General features: G+C 37.7%; 1 protein-coding gene across 1 annotated transcript in view; it reads left to right on the forward strand.

Moving 5' to 3' along the window:
• Positions 1-14,543, forward strand: part of TMEM116 (transmembrane protein 116) — a gene marked incomplete at its 5' end in the record, with an annotated part of 106,838 nt that overhangs the window by 17,375 nt on the left and 74,920 nt on the right. Inside the window, one exon of the mRNA XM_079718137.1 lies at positions 2,761-2,892. Within this exon, the coding sequence (XP_079574263.1) occupies positions 2,761-2,892 (132 nt within the window). The remainder of the gene's footprint in view (positions 1-2,760; positions 2,893-14,543) is intronic.

Raw genomic sequence — 14,543 nt, forward strand, 5'->3', positions numbered from 1 at the left:
CTTGATTACTAATGGGGTCAGGCATACTTTCACATTTTTACAGCCATTTGGATTTCTTAAGTACCTGTTCAAATCTTTTGTCCATTTTTTTCTGTTGGTTTTTCTTATTGCTTTGTAAGAGTTTTTGTTTGCTTTGTTTTTTTAAAATAAATTTTATTTATTTATTTTTGGCTGCGTTGGGTCTTTGTTGCTGCCCGTGGGCTTCTGTAGTTGCGGCGAGTGGGGGCTACTCTTCACTGTGGTGCACGTGCTTCTCATTGCAGTGGCTTCTCTTGTTGCGGAGCATAGGCTCTAGGTGTGCGGGCTTCAGTAGTTGTGGCACGTGGGCTCAGTAGTTGTGGCTCATGGACTCTAGAGCACAGGCTCAGTAGTTGTGGCACACGGGCTTAGTTGCTCTGTGGCATGTGGGATCTTCCGGGAACAGGGCTCGAACCCATGTCCCCTGCGTTGACAGGTGGATTCTTAATCACTGGACCACCAGGGAAGTCTGTGCTTTGTTTTTAATATTGTTTGGATACTGGTCCTTTGTTAGTCATATGTGTTAACAAATATTTTCTCCCACTTTGTGGCATGTCTTTTCACTTTCTTTTTTTTTTTTTTTTTTTTGCGGTACGTGGGCCTCTCACTGTTGTGGCCTCTCCCGTTGCGGAGCACAGGCCCCGGACGCGCAGGCTCAGCGGCCATGGCTCACGGGCCCAGCCGCTCCGCGGCACGTGGGCTCCTCCCGGACCGGGGCATGAACCCGCGTCCCCTGCATCGGCAGGTGGACTCTCAACCACTGCACCACCAGGGAAGCCCTTCACTTTCTTTATGGTGTCTTTTGACACAGACATTTTTCATTTGAATGTGGGCAAATTTTTCAACTATTTCTTTTAGATCTTTTTGTGTTTTGCTTAGGAAAAACATTCCCTAACCAGTAATTAAAGACATTGTCCTATATTATCTTTAAAAAAACCTTTATAAATGTTGTCTTTCACGTTTAGGTCTTTAAACTAGTTGGGACCGATTTTTGAGCGTGTGAGGTAGAAAGTAGGGGCCCAATTTAATTTTTATCCATATGGATACCCAGTTGTTCTAGTACCACATTTTGAAAAGACTGTTCTTTCTCCATTCATCTAAAAAGCCACCTCTATCATATATCAGTAGTTTATAGGGGCTTCCCTGGTGGCACAGTGGTTAAGAATCCACCTGCCAATGCAGGGGACATGGGTTCGAGCCCTGGTCTGGGAAGATCCCACATGCCACGGAGCAACTAAGCCTGTTCACCACAACTACTGAGCCTGCGCTCTAGAGCCCGTGAGCCACAAGTACTGAGCCCACGTGCCACAACCACTGAAGCCCACCCGCCTAGAGCCCATGCTCCGCAACAAGAAAAGCCACCACAATGAGAAGCACACGCACTGCGATGAAGAGTAACCCCTACTTGCTGCAACTAGAGAAAGCCCACGTGCAGCCAAAAATAAAAAATAAATAAACATTTTTTAAAAACCCATTTATATATATATATGCTTAGGCTTGTTTTGGGCTCTCTATTCTGTTCCATTGGTCTATTTGTCCATCTCTGGGCTAGTACCACTGCATCTGCTTTATATTGTGTCCAGCTTTATATTGTTTTGATATGTGTAGGACAAGTCGTCCTCCTCCTTTTTCTTCTAGTGTCATAGTTAACTTGATATTTTGTACTTCAGTATCAGATTTAGAGCCAACTTTGTCAAATTCCACAAGAAGATATGTTGATACATAATTGAGATTGCATTTAATCTGTGTATCAATTTAAGGAGAACTGACATTTTCATAACATTGGATCTTACAGTCCATGAGCATGGTATATTTCTTCACCTTAGATCTTTGGTGTCTTTCAATAAACATATTATAATTTTCTCTACAGAGGGGCCAAAACTATTATCAGGAAAGTGGGATTGGGGAGGCCAAAAGGAGAAGGATACTAGAAAATGAGAAAGACAGACTTCAGCAATGTAGATAGAAATTGAAAGACAACATATACAACTCATGCTGATATTTTCCTCCACTTTGACTTTCATTGATATGAAAACCTGTGAAATGAATAAGGTCTTAGGATCTAGTACATAACATGGTGATAATAGTTGATAACACTATTGTACAATTGAAATTTGCTCAGAGAATAGAACGTACATGTTCTCACACACATATGCAAAAAGGTAAAATATGTGAGGTGATGGATGTGTTCATTAACTTGAGGGAAATCCTTTCACAATGTATATATACATCAAATCATCACGTATACTTTATCTTGCAGTTTTATTTGCCAATTATACTTCAATAAAGAAAAAAAGAAAAATGCAAATTAAACTCTATGAAGATTTAAAAAATACCTGTTTTCATTTTCTTTGAGTTCTCAACCATATCCTAAAACACTCAGGTGATAATCTCATTTCTTATTGTTAGAAGATGTTGGCTGTGCAGCTAGAGCACTTAAAATTTCCCATTTGTGGTATGTCTCCATCACAAAATTTCTCATCTTTTCACTGTTTCCTTGAGGAAGAAGTTCCAATGCTAATACTTCCATGAGTACTCTGGTTCCAGAACAGTTGGGATAGTTGTGATTACAGATTACTTCCTACCTGGAGTATTCTTTTATATTCTGCAGTCAACCAATAGCAGAGGCCCCAGAAAAATTATGCCCAGTTTTCTACTAGAAGGGTAAAACATAAAAGTAATTAATTGTTACATTCTCCTGTCTATATCATTTTTGAAATTATGAATTTTATTCCTTTACAGATAAGGCCACTCGTTTATCTGAGCTTCTCTGACCTCCTCCTGGGGATATACTGGCTCATTGAGGCACTTCTCTATGGAACTTCAGCAGCCAATAAGGACATTGTCTGCTATAACTTGCAAGCAGTTGGACAGGTGAGTGCTACTAGATTGTGATAGTACCTTGTACGAAAGGCACACGCTGATTTAAATAAGAAGTGAAGATAATCCATCCTGGGAAGCAGGACCCTTTTGTTTATTGTTACACTTTGAAACAATAGCTTTTATTGTTTTTCCCCATTAAAAAACTACTTATTTATTACAGAAAATTTGGGAAATTCAGAGAAGCAGAAAGATAATTAAAATCACCCAGATATAATCATTCTTTAATATTTTATGTATATTATATATTTCCAGTCTTCTTCTCTGTAGGTATATGCATTTTAGAGCAAATAACACATTAATACTTTTTGTAATCTGCTTCTATTATTCAACATAGTGTGACCATATTTCCATGTAATGGAATATATTTCTACATCTTTTGAGATTATTGCATGTTTTTTATTATATTAATAAACATTAACTTTTGGAAATACTACATATGATTATATATGAGTTATATATCTTTCATAGATTTTATCAATGGATTAACCCACATAGTACCATCAGTATATAATGTTTCTGAGACTTGGGATGTGAAAAAAGTAGAGGTTAATATGCAGTCTACTCACTGCTGGATGCTTCCTCTGGGATTTGTTACTAGAGGGGAAATTTGTTTTAATTTAGTAGGAAAATACTAATATGTAATTAGTGGTATGAAATCCATGTACTAATAATATATTACCTATCTTATATAGATTTATTTATTTTTTTAAACACGTGTGTGGGTTTTTTAATTTTTATTTATTTATTTATTTAGGCATTGGGTCTTCGTTGCTGTGTGCAAGATTTCTCTAGCTGTGTCGAGTGGGGGCTACTCTTCGTTGTGGTGTGCAGGCTTCTCATTGCTATGGCTTCTCTTGTTGCGGAGACAGGCTCTAGGCGCACGGGCTTCAGTAGTTGTGGTATGCAGGCTCAGTAGTTGTGGCACATGGGCTTAGTTGCTCCGCGGCGTGTGGGATCTTCCCGGACCAGGGCTTGAACCCGTGTCCCCTGCATTGGCAGGCAGATTCTTTCTTTTTCTTTTTTGGTACGCGGGCCTCTCACTGTTGTGGCCTCTCCCGTTGCGGAGCACAGGCTCCGGACGCGCAGGCTCAGTGGCCATGGCTCACGGGCCCAGCCGCTCCGCGGCATGTGGGATCTTCCCGGACCGGGGCACGAACCTGTGTCCCCTGCATCGGCAGGCAGACTCCCAACCACTGCGCCACCAGGGAAGCCCTGGCAGGCAGATTCTTAACCACTGTGCCACCAGGGAAGTCCCTCATATAAATTTAAATATCTTAGAGACGTACTTTACTCAATCCTGATAATAACCTCATAAATTAAATAGAGTTAAGGCTGTATTGTTTTCTCAGATAATAATAAAAACCCATATTGTATCTGAAAAATAATATTATAGTCTTGGAAGTAAAAAAAAAAATCTGCATTGGAATCTTGGACCTGATTAACTTGGTAATCTTATGCAAGTACTTAATCTTTCTGAACTTAAGTCTCCTAAATCTGTAAAATAGTCATTAATAATATTTACCTTGTGCTTGGCACAGATGTGATTAAAGTTACTTTATTTTTTTGAACTTTATTGAGCTATATATTTAATAAACTACATGTATTTAAAGTGTACATTTTTTACATATGTATGAAATCATCACCACAATCAAGATAATAAACATTCCTATTTCTATCACCCCCCCCCCCGCCAAATTATTTCAAGTATTTTTTCCTTAACTTCATAGACTGGATGCATTGTAATAGTTGTTTTTAAAAATATTGGTTGGATGTTTCCAATATCTGGCTCACTTCTAAATTGGTCTTCTCCCATGAGAATGAGTGACATCTTTCTGTCCTTTGTATACAGAATGTAATTTTTGTCTCATCATCTTTAGGCAGTGGTTCAGATCTTAGTCTAATTCTCTAAGCCTTGGCTGTGCTGGTTTGGGACTGTCATGTGCATGCATGGTGCAGGGGTGAGACTGGGACTTGTATGGAATCACACACAGAATTAGGGCATCTTCTTTTCTGGCTCTATCATTTCTGGGATTCCCCCCACACTTTCCTGCCTGAAGAAAGCCCTTCTCTAGTTTCTGTAGGCTAAAAGATGGGATTTTATTAGAGTTTTAGGTGCCTACATTGAGCAGCCTCACGATTGGGGTACACACTTGAGGCAAAACTGTGAGAGAGAAAAAGAGAAAAAGTTTGGGAAACATTTCTTGCAGTTCACTTCTCCACATTTGACTCCCTTCTGTAATCCACTTGCTTTTTTTTTTTTTTTTTCAGAGTCCTCAAGTAGTTGATTTTTATATTTTTTCCAGAGTTTTTGTTTGTAAGCAGTGGGAGGGATGGGCTGTAGAGTGCTTAAACACAGTAGCTTATTTATTTAGTCAGTTAATTTTATTTTTTTTAATTGTGGTAAAATACATGTAACATAAAATTTACCATTTTAATCATTAAAAATTTGAAAGTTGTGGTAAAAATACATAACATAAAATTTAATGTCTTAGCCATGTTTAAGTGTACAGTTCAGCAGCATACATTCACATTGTTGTGCAACTATTACCACTATTCACCTTCAGAAATTTTTATTATCCCAAACTGAAGAACTCTGTATCCTTTAAACAATACCCCTCCATTTCTCCTACCTTCCAGCCTCTGGTAACCACCATTCAACTTTCTGTCTCTATGAATTTGACTACTCTAGGTACCTCATATCAGTAAAATAATACAGTATTTGACCTTTTGTGTCTAGCTTGTTTCACTGAGCTTAATGTCTTCAAGGTTCATCCATGTTGTAGCATGTGTCAGAATTTCTTTTTTTTTATTTATTAAGGTGTTGATTTATAATATTATATTAGTTTCAGGTGTACAACATAGTGATTCAATTTTTTAATAGATTATACTGTTTAAAATTATTATAAAATATTCTATATTTTATAATATTCTCTGTGCTTTATAATATATCCTTGTGTCTTATTTATTCTATACATAGTAGCTTGTACCTCCTAATCCTCTACCTGTTTCTTGCCCCTCCCCCATCCTTTTTCCCACTGGCAGCCACTTGTTTATTAGGTATATCTGTGAATCTGTTTCTGTTTTGTTATATTTATTTGTTTTATTTTTTAGATTCCACATATAGGTAAATAACATACAGTATTTGTCTTTCTCTGACTTATTTCACTAAGCATAATACTCTCCTGTTCCATCCATGTTGTTGCAAATGGTAAAATTTCATTCTTTTTTATGGCTGAGTAATTCCATTGTATATATGTACCACATATTTTGTATCCATTCATCTGTTGATGGACAATTAGGTTTCTTCCATATCTTGGCTATTTTAAATAATGCTGCTATGAAGATTGGGGTGCCTATCTTTTCAAATTAGTGTTTTCTTTTTCTTGGATATATACTCAGGAGTGAAATTGCTGGATCATATGGTAGTTGTATTTTTAGTTTTTTGAGGAACCTCCATACTGGTTTCCAGAATGACTGAGTCAGCTTACATTCCCAAGAACAGTGTACTAGGGTTCACTTTTCTCCACATCCATAACAACATTTGTTATTTGTGGTCATTTTGGTGACAGCCATTCTGACAGGTGTGAGACAGTATCTCATTGTGGTTTTTATTTGCATTATCCTGATAATTAGCAGTGTTGAACAATTTTTTGTGTGCCTGTTGGCCATCTGTATGTCTTCTTTGGAAAAACGTCTATTCAGGTCTTCTGCCCATTTTTAAATTGGGTTGTTTGGTTTTTTGATATTGAGTTGTTTGAGCTGTTTATATATTTTGGATATTAACTCCTTATCAGACATATCATATGCAAATATTTTCTCCTATTCCATACGTTGTCTTTTCATTTTGTCAGTGGTTTTCTTTGTTATGCAAAAGCTTTCAAGTTTAATTAGGTCTCATTTGTTTATTTTGCCTTTGTTTCCTTTGCATGAGGAGACTGATCCCCAAAAACGTTGCTATGTCAAAGAGTGTTCTGTTTGACAGAACGCTCTGTTTGAGTGTTCTGTTCTGTTTTCTTCTAAGAGTTTTATGGTTTCCTGTCTTACACTTAGGTCTTTGATCCATTTTGAGTTTATTTTTGTATACGGTGTGATGAGATGTTCTAAAATCATTCTTTTACACGTAGCTCTCCAGTTTTCCCAGCACCACTTATTGAAGAGTGTCATTTCCCATTGTATATTTTTGCCTCTTTTGACAGATTAATTGACCATAAATGTGTGGGTTAATTTCTGGGCTCACTATTCTGTTCCGTTGATCTATGTGCCTGTTTTTGTGCCAGTACCATACTGTTTTGATGACTGTAGCTTTGTAGTATAGTCTGAAGTCAGGGAATGTGATACCTCCAGCTTTGTTATTTTTTCTCAAGTTTGCTTCGGCTATTTGGGGTCTTGTGTGGTTCCATATAAATTTTAGGATTATTCGTTCTCAGTCTGTGAAAAATGTCATGAATATTTTGATAGGGATTGCATTGAATCTGTAGATTGCTTTGGATACCATGGACATTTTAACAATATTAATTCTTCCAATCCATGAACATGGTGTGTCTTTCCATTTCTTTGTATCATCTAAAATTTCCTTCAGCGTTTTGTAGCTTTAAGAATATAGGTTTTTCACCTTCTTATTTAAGTTTATTTCTAGGTATTTTATTCTTTTTGATGCTATTTTAAATGGAATTGGGTTTTTTTTTTTTTGCTTTCTCTTTCTGATAGTTCTTTATTAGTGTATAGAAAACAACAGATTTCTGTATATCAATCTTGTGTCCTGCAGCTTTACTGAATTCATTGATGAGGTCTAACAGTTTTTTGGTGGAGACTTTAGGGTTTTGTATATGTAGTATCATGTCATCTGCGAATAGTGACAGTTTTACTTCTTCCCTTCTAATTTGGAATCCTTTTATTTCTTTTTCTTGTCTGATTGTTGTGGCTAGGACTTCTAATACTATGTTGAATAAAAGTGGTGAGAGTGGGCATCCTAGTCTTGTTCTTGATCTTCAAGGACATGCTTTCAGCTTTTCACTGTTGAGTATAATGTTAGCTATGGGCTTGTCATATATGGACTTCGTATATTGAGGTACGTTCTCTCTATAGCCAATTTGTGGAGAGTTGTTTTTTTTTTTTTTTTTTTTTTTTTGCGGTACGCGGGCCTCTCACCCTTGTGGCCCCTCCCGTTGCGGAGCACAGGCTCTGGACGCGCAGGCCCAGTGGCCGTGGCCCACGGGCCCAGCTGCTCCGTGGCATGCGGAATCCTCCCGGACCGGGGCACGAACCCGTGTCCCCTGCACCAGCAGGCGGACCCTCAACCACTGCACCACCAGGGAAGCGCTGTGGAGAGTTTTTATCATAAATAGATGTTGAATTTTGTCAGAAGCTTTTTCTGCATCTATTGAGATCATCATATGATTTTTATTCTTCTATTTGTTAATGTGGTGTACCACATTGACTGATATGTGGATTTTAAACCATTCTTGCATTCAGGAATAAATTCCACTTGATCATGGTATATGATCCTTTTTTTGTATTGTTGAATTTGGTTTGCTAATATTTTGTTTAGGATTTTTGAAACTATATTCATCAGAGATATTAGCCCATAACTTTCCTTTTTTGTAGTTTGTCTAGTTTTGGTATCAGGGTAATGGTGGCCTCATAGAATGAATTTGGGAGTGTTCCCTTCAATTTTTTGCAGTGGTTTGAAAATGATAGGCATTATGTCTTTATATATTTGGTAGAATTCCCTTGTGAATCCGTTTGTTCCTGGACTTTCTTTTGCTGGGAGTTTTTGGATTACTGATTCAATTTCACTACTATTGATCAATCTATTTAGGTAATCCGTTTCTTCTTGATTCAGTCTTGGAAGATTGTATGTTTCTAGGAATTTATCCGTTTCTTCTCAATTGTCCAATGTGTTGGCATATAACTATATGTAGTATTCTTTTATTATTCTTTTTAGGTTTCTGTGATATGAGTTGTAATTTCTCCTCTTTCATTTCTTATTTTGCTTATTTGGGTCCTCTCTCTCTCTTCATTAATGAGCCTGGTTATAGGCCTATCAGTTTTGTTTATCCTTTCAAAAAAACAGCTCTTGGTTGCATTGATGTTTTCTATTTTTTCTTTTTGCTCTCTCATTTATTATATCCTCTTTGATCTTTATTATTTCCTTCCTTCTGCTGACTTTGGGTTTTGTTTGTTCTTATTTTTCTAATGCCATTAGATGGTAGTTTAGGTTATTTATTTGAGATTTTTCTTCTTTCTTAAGGTAAGCCTGTATCAATATAAATTTCCCTCTTAGAACTACTTTTTTGCCTTTTGTAGATTTTGGAATTTGTGTTCTTATTTTCATTTGTCTTGAGTTATTTTCTTTCTTCCTTGATTTCTTTATTGATGCAATTGTTTTTTAGTAGCATGTTATTCAGTCTCCATGTGTTTGTGTTTTTCCCATTTTTATTCCTATAATTGATTTCTAGTTCTGTATCATTCTGTTCAGAAAAACTGCTTGATATAATTTCTTTTTTCTTTTTAGTATTTATTTATTTATTTTTGCTGTGTCGGGTCTTAGTTGTGGCACGTGGGATCTTTGTTGCAGCATGTGGGATCTTTCGTTGCAGCACACAGGCTCTTCGTTGAGGTGCCCGAGCTTCTCTAGTTGTGGCATGTGGGCTTCTCTCTCTAGTTGTGGCGCATGGGCTCCAGAGCACAAAGGCTCAGTAGTTGTGGCATGTGGGCTTAGTTGCCCCACGGCATGTTCAATCTTAGTTCCCCGACCAGGGATCGAACCTACATCCCCTGCATAGGAAGCCAGATTCTTAACCACTGGACCACCAGGGAAGTCCTAATTTCTGTACTCTTAAATTTGTTGAGACTTGTTTTGTGGCCCAGCATGTGATCTATCTTGGAGAACGTTCTGTGTGCACTGAGATGCCTGAGAGCCACACAGTGAGGTTATGGGTAGAGAGAAAGCATGGACTTTGGGCTCTACTTTTGCTAGTGTTTGAGGTTAGAGTGTCTAGGGTTTTGAAGGTTTACTCTTTATTGGCTAATTTACAGCCTAAGAGTAGGAATTAAGGTAAGGGAAGGGAGAAGTGGATCACTCAGTGGTCAGTTAATCTAGGTTACTCAGGACTTTCTGAAAGAGAGACCTTTGTGAGTGGGGATAGCCTAAATCCTTATCTGGTTGTTTTTCTAGTAGCTGTGTCTTACAACTGGCAATATGTTTGAGATAGATGTCTTTTTTTTTCCTGTTAGAAACCTGTTTATTATAGTTTTCTTAAACATTTTACTACATGCATTACAGAATGGGTATTGCTTCTAATCACTGTAATAACATTGTGCTGAACTGAGTAAGTAAGCTCTGTTAGAAACATCTTTATTACAAGTCTTCTTAACCACTTCACTAAATGCATTAATGGAATGTATATCCTTTACATGCACTGCATGAACACTGTGCTGAACGCAGCTTTCAAGTAGCTCTGTTAGTAGCTTCTTTATTACAAGTGCCATTGAATGGATATCACTTCCATTTACTAAAATAACTCTGTACTGAATGCAGCTTACAAGTAGCTTTGTTTGTAACATATTTATTACAAGTCTTTTGTAATGAATGCCTTCCTTGGCAATCAGAAAGCTTAATGTCAGATACTTACACAACAATAATGTGATTTATTTCCAGAAAACATACTTTGTATGCTTTTGAAATTATTAAGACTTATTTTTTGACCCAGAATATGATCCATCTTGACAAGTGTTCTGTATGCAATTGAAAAAGATGTGTTCTAAATGTTGATCATGTCAAATTGGTTGATAGTGTTGTTCAAGTCTACTAAATTCTTGCCAATTTTCTGTCTACTTAGTATTCATTAGTAAGTGAGAGATATTGATATCTGTGACAATAATTGTGGATTTTTCTGTTTCTCCTTGTAGTTCTATTAGTTTTTACTTCATGAATTTTGAAATTCTATTATAAGGGGCATAAAAATTTAGGATTTTTATGTCCTCTTCATTAAGTGAACCAGTTACTATTATGAAATGACCTTGTTTATCCTTGGTAGTATTCTTTGCTCTAAAATCTATTTTTCCTGATATTTATATAGCCATTTCAACTTTCTTTTGATTATTGTTGGCATGCTTTATCTTTTATTTTAACTTAATTGTGTATTTATATTTAAAGTGCATTTCTTGGTACTTCTTAGCGGTCCAGTGGTTAAGACTCCATGCTTCCACTGCAGGGGGCATGGCTCAATCCCTGGTCAGGGAACTAAGATCCCACATACTGCATGGCCAAAAAAAAGAAATAATAATAATAATAATAATAATAATAATAAAAATAAAACAAGAGCTTAATAGTTTCTTTTTTAAAAAATGAAGTGCATTTCTTGTAGGTAGCATATATTTAGGTCTTACTATCTTATCCAGTCTGACAATGCTGTCTTTTTTTTTTTTGGCTGCACCACGAAGCTTGCAGCATCTTAGTTCTCTGACCAGAAATTGAACTTGGCCCTGGCATTAAAAGTGTGAAGTCCTATCCACTGGACTGCCAGGGAATTCTCAATGCTGTCTTTTAAGTGTGGTGTTTAGACCAGTTACATTTAATTTGATTTTATTGTGGCATTTGAATCTATCATTTTGCTATTTGTTTTCTATTTGTTCTGTCCTTTGTTCCTGTTTCCTTCTTTTTTCTGCCCCCATTTGGATTTATATACTATATTTTATTATTACCTTTTATCTCCTCTTGGTTTATTAGCTAAAACTCTTTGTTGTGTTACTTTAGAGGTTATGTTGCATGGTTCATGGTATACATTTTAACTTATCATAGTTTGACTTCAAGTGATACCGTATTTCTTCACATACATGTGAAGGATGAGAATCTTACAACAGAATTCTGCCATTTCTCCCCTCCTGGACTTTATGCTGTTGTTGTCATGCATTTTTCTTTTATATATATCAGAAAGCCCACAGTACATTGTTATTTTTTTTGCTCAAACTGTTGTTATTAAGAGATTAAATAATAAGAAAAATCTTTTATACTAACCCTTCTGGTGTTTTTCATTCTTTTGTGTAAATCCAGATTTCCATCTGGTGTCATTTTTCCTCTGCCTGAAGCACATTATTTAACATTTGTTGTACTGTGGATCTGCTTTTGGATGTTTGAAAATGTTTTTATTTCACCTTTGTTTTTGAGAGTATATTTGCTGAGTACATAATTCTAGATTGATAAAATTTAAGTCACAAAATTTGCTCCATGTCTTTTTGCTTGCATCGTTTCCACCAGCATATCTGGTATTATCCATATCTTTGTTCCTGTGTACATATCTTTTTTAAAAAATTGGCTGTTTTTAAGGTTTTTCTCTTTAAAATGAACAATTTGATTGTGATGTGCCTTGATGTTATTTTCTTCATATTTTTTGTTTTGGAATTAATTAAGCTTTTGTATCTATGAGTTTATAATCATCATCAAATTTGGAAATTATTTGTCCATTATTTCTTCAAATAGTTTTTCTGTTCCACTCTTTTGCACCACTTCCACTCCTTTCAGGCCTCCTATTATCTATATTTTGGTCTGCCTGAAACTTTCCCACAGTTCATTGATGCTTTTTTTGTTCAGTTTTTGGATTCTTTTTTCTCTGTTTTTCATTTTGGATATTTTCTATTGCTATGCCTTCAAGTTCACTAATCTTTTCTTCTGCAGTGTCTAATCTGTGTATTTAAAAAATCTCATGCATTTTAGTTTTTATATCTAACAGTTCAGTTTAGTTCTTCTAGAGATATTTTCCATGTCTCAACTTATTAAAAATATACAATACACTTATAATAACTGTTTTATTATCTTTTACTGCTAATTCTAACATCTGTTTCAGTTCTGGGTAGGTTTCAGTTGATTGATTATTTTCCTTAGTATGGGTCATGTTTTCCTTCCTCTCTGCATACAATCTTTTTTTTTTTTTTTTTTTTTTGCGATACGCGGGCCTCTCACTGTTGTGGCCTCTCCCGTTGCAGAGCACAGGCTCCAGACGTGCAGGCTCAGTGGCCATGGCTCACAGGCCCAGCCGCTCCGTGGCATGTGGGATCTTCCCAGACGGGGGCACGAACCCGTGTCCCCTGAATCGGCAGGCGGACTCTCAACCACTGCGCCACCGGGGAAGCCCTGCATCCAATCTTTTATTGGATGCCAGAAGTTGTGAATTTTATCTTTTTGGATATGAGATATTTCTCTGTTTCTATAACAATTCTTGATTTTTTTCTTTGATGCAGTTGAGTTACTTTGAAATAGTTTGAATCTTTCAGGTCTTGCTTTTATGATTTTTTTACATAGGTCTGGAGCAATGCTCAGTCTCAGGCTAATTATTTCTCACTGTTGAGGCAAGACCTTCCTGAGTACTCTGCCCTGTGCTCTGTTAAATTTTTTGAATCTTGGTTGTGGAAACAGGCACTATTCTTTTTTTTTTTTTTTCCTGCAAAAAGCTTTATTGTTTCCATTTGGTCCAAGGCATGGGAGAGGGCTCCAGGGTGGTTAAAAGCTGCCTAGTGGGTGCAGAGGGACTTCAGGCAGAAGCCCTGACACCAGAGGGACTCCTCAAAGTCCACTGGACTCTGGAGGCTCCTAGTCGTGCTTGAGGGTGAACCTTTCAAAGAGATACTCTCCCAGCCCAGCTGGGGACCAGCCAGCCTGTGGAGATTGGCTAGGTGGTCACCCATCTTCTTGATGAGTTTCAACTCCTCGTCTTGGAAGTGGCTCTCCAGGAAATCACAGAGGTGGGGGTCTGTGTGGGCAGAACCCAGGACATGCAGATCCAAAAGGGCCTGGCTCAGGTTCTTCTCTATGAGAATTGTGGCTTCCATAGCATCCTGGATTTTACCCCACTCATCTTGAGATGGCTTCTATACTTCCTGGAAGAGGGCGCAGCTGCCGCACTTGTTTTGCATTTTCAAGAGACACTTGGCGCCCTCCCGCTTCTCCTCGGCCAGTTCTCAGAAAAAGTGGCCCATACCCTCCAAAGCCACATCATCGCAGCTGAAATAGAAGCCCAGAGAGAGGAAGGTATGGGAGGCCTGCAGATGCGTGCTGACCGGGCGGTTGACAGTGGCCTCCGCCTCAGTGGAATAATTCTGATGAATCTGGGAGCTCATCGTTGATCGGTAATAAGGAGTTAAGCTCAAAAAATGGTGTTGGCTGGTTCCGAGGATAGCTAAGTGGCTGATCCTGAAGGTTGCAACTGGAAAAAAGTTGGAGGGTGGTCATAAGGTGGCGCAAGGGGCATCCCTGGGTCTGTTCTGTCCAAACACTGTTGAAGCAAGAGACAGATGTGTGGGACTGCCGAGCACACGGCCAAACAGGCACTATTCTTAGCCTTATGTGATCTCTAGATACCATTCTTTCTATTTCTTTTAGATGGTTCTTTCCCAGCTTTGGGTAGTTTCCTTATGCAAGCGCACCAATCAGTAGTTGGCTGAATACTCCAGGAGGACCCTCTGCAAATCTCTAGGGTTCTCTGAGCATCTCTTTCCTCTCTGGCACTCTGTTCTATGAACTCTAGCTGCCTTGGTCTCCCTGGATTTTCTGGTCTGTCTCCTCAACTCAGAGTCTGCCACGTTCTTCCTCAGTTTCCTCTTCCTGTACTGCAGCATGGAAATTCTCTCTAGGAGGTAAGCTGAGG

This window comes from Hyperoodon ampullatus (assembly GCF_949752795.1).
Source record: "Hyperoodon ampullatus genome assembly, chromosome: 13".
In the NCBI taxonomy this organism is placed as follows: domain Eukaryota; kingdom Metazoa; phylum Chordata; class Mammalia; order Artiodactyla; family Ziphiidae; genus Hyperoodon; species Hyperoodon ampullatus.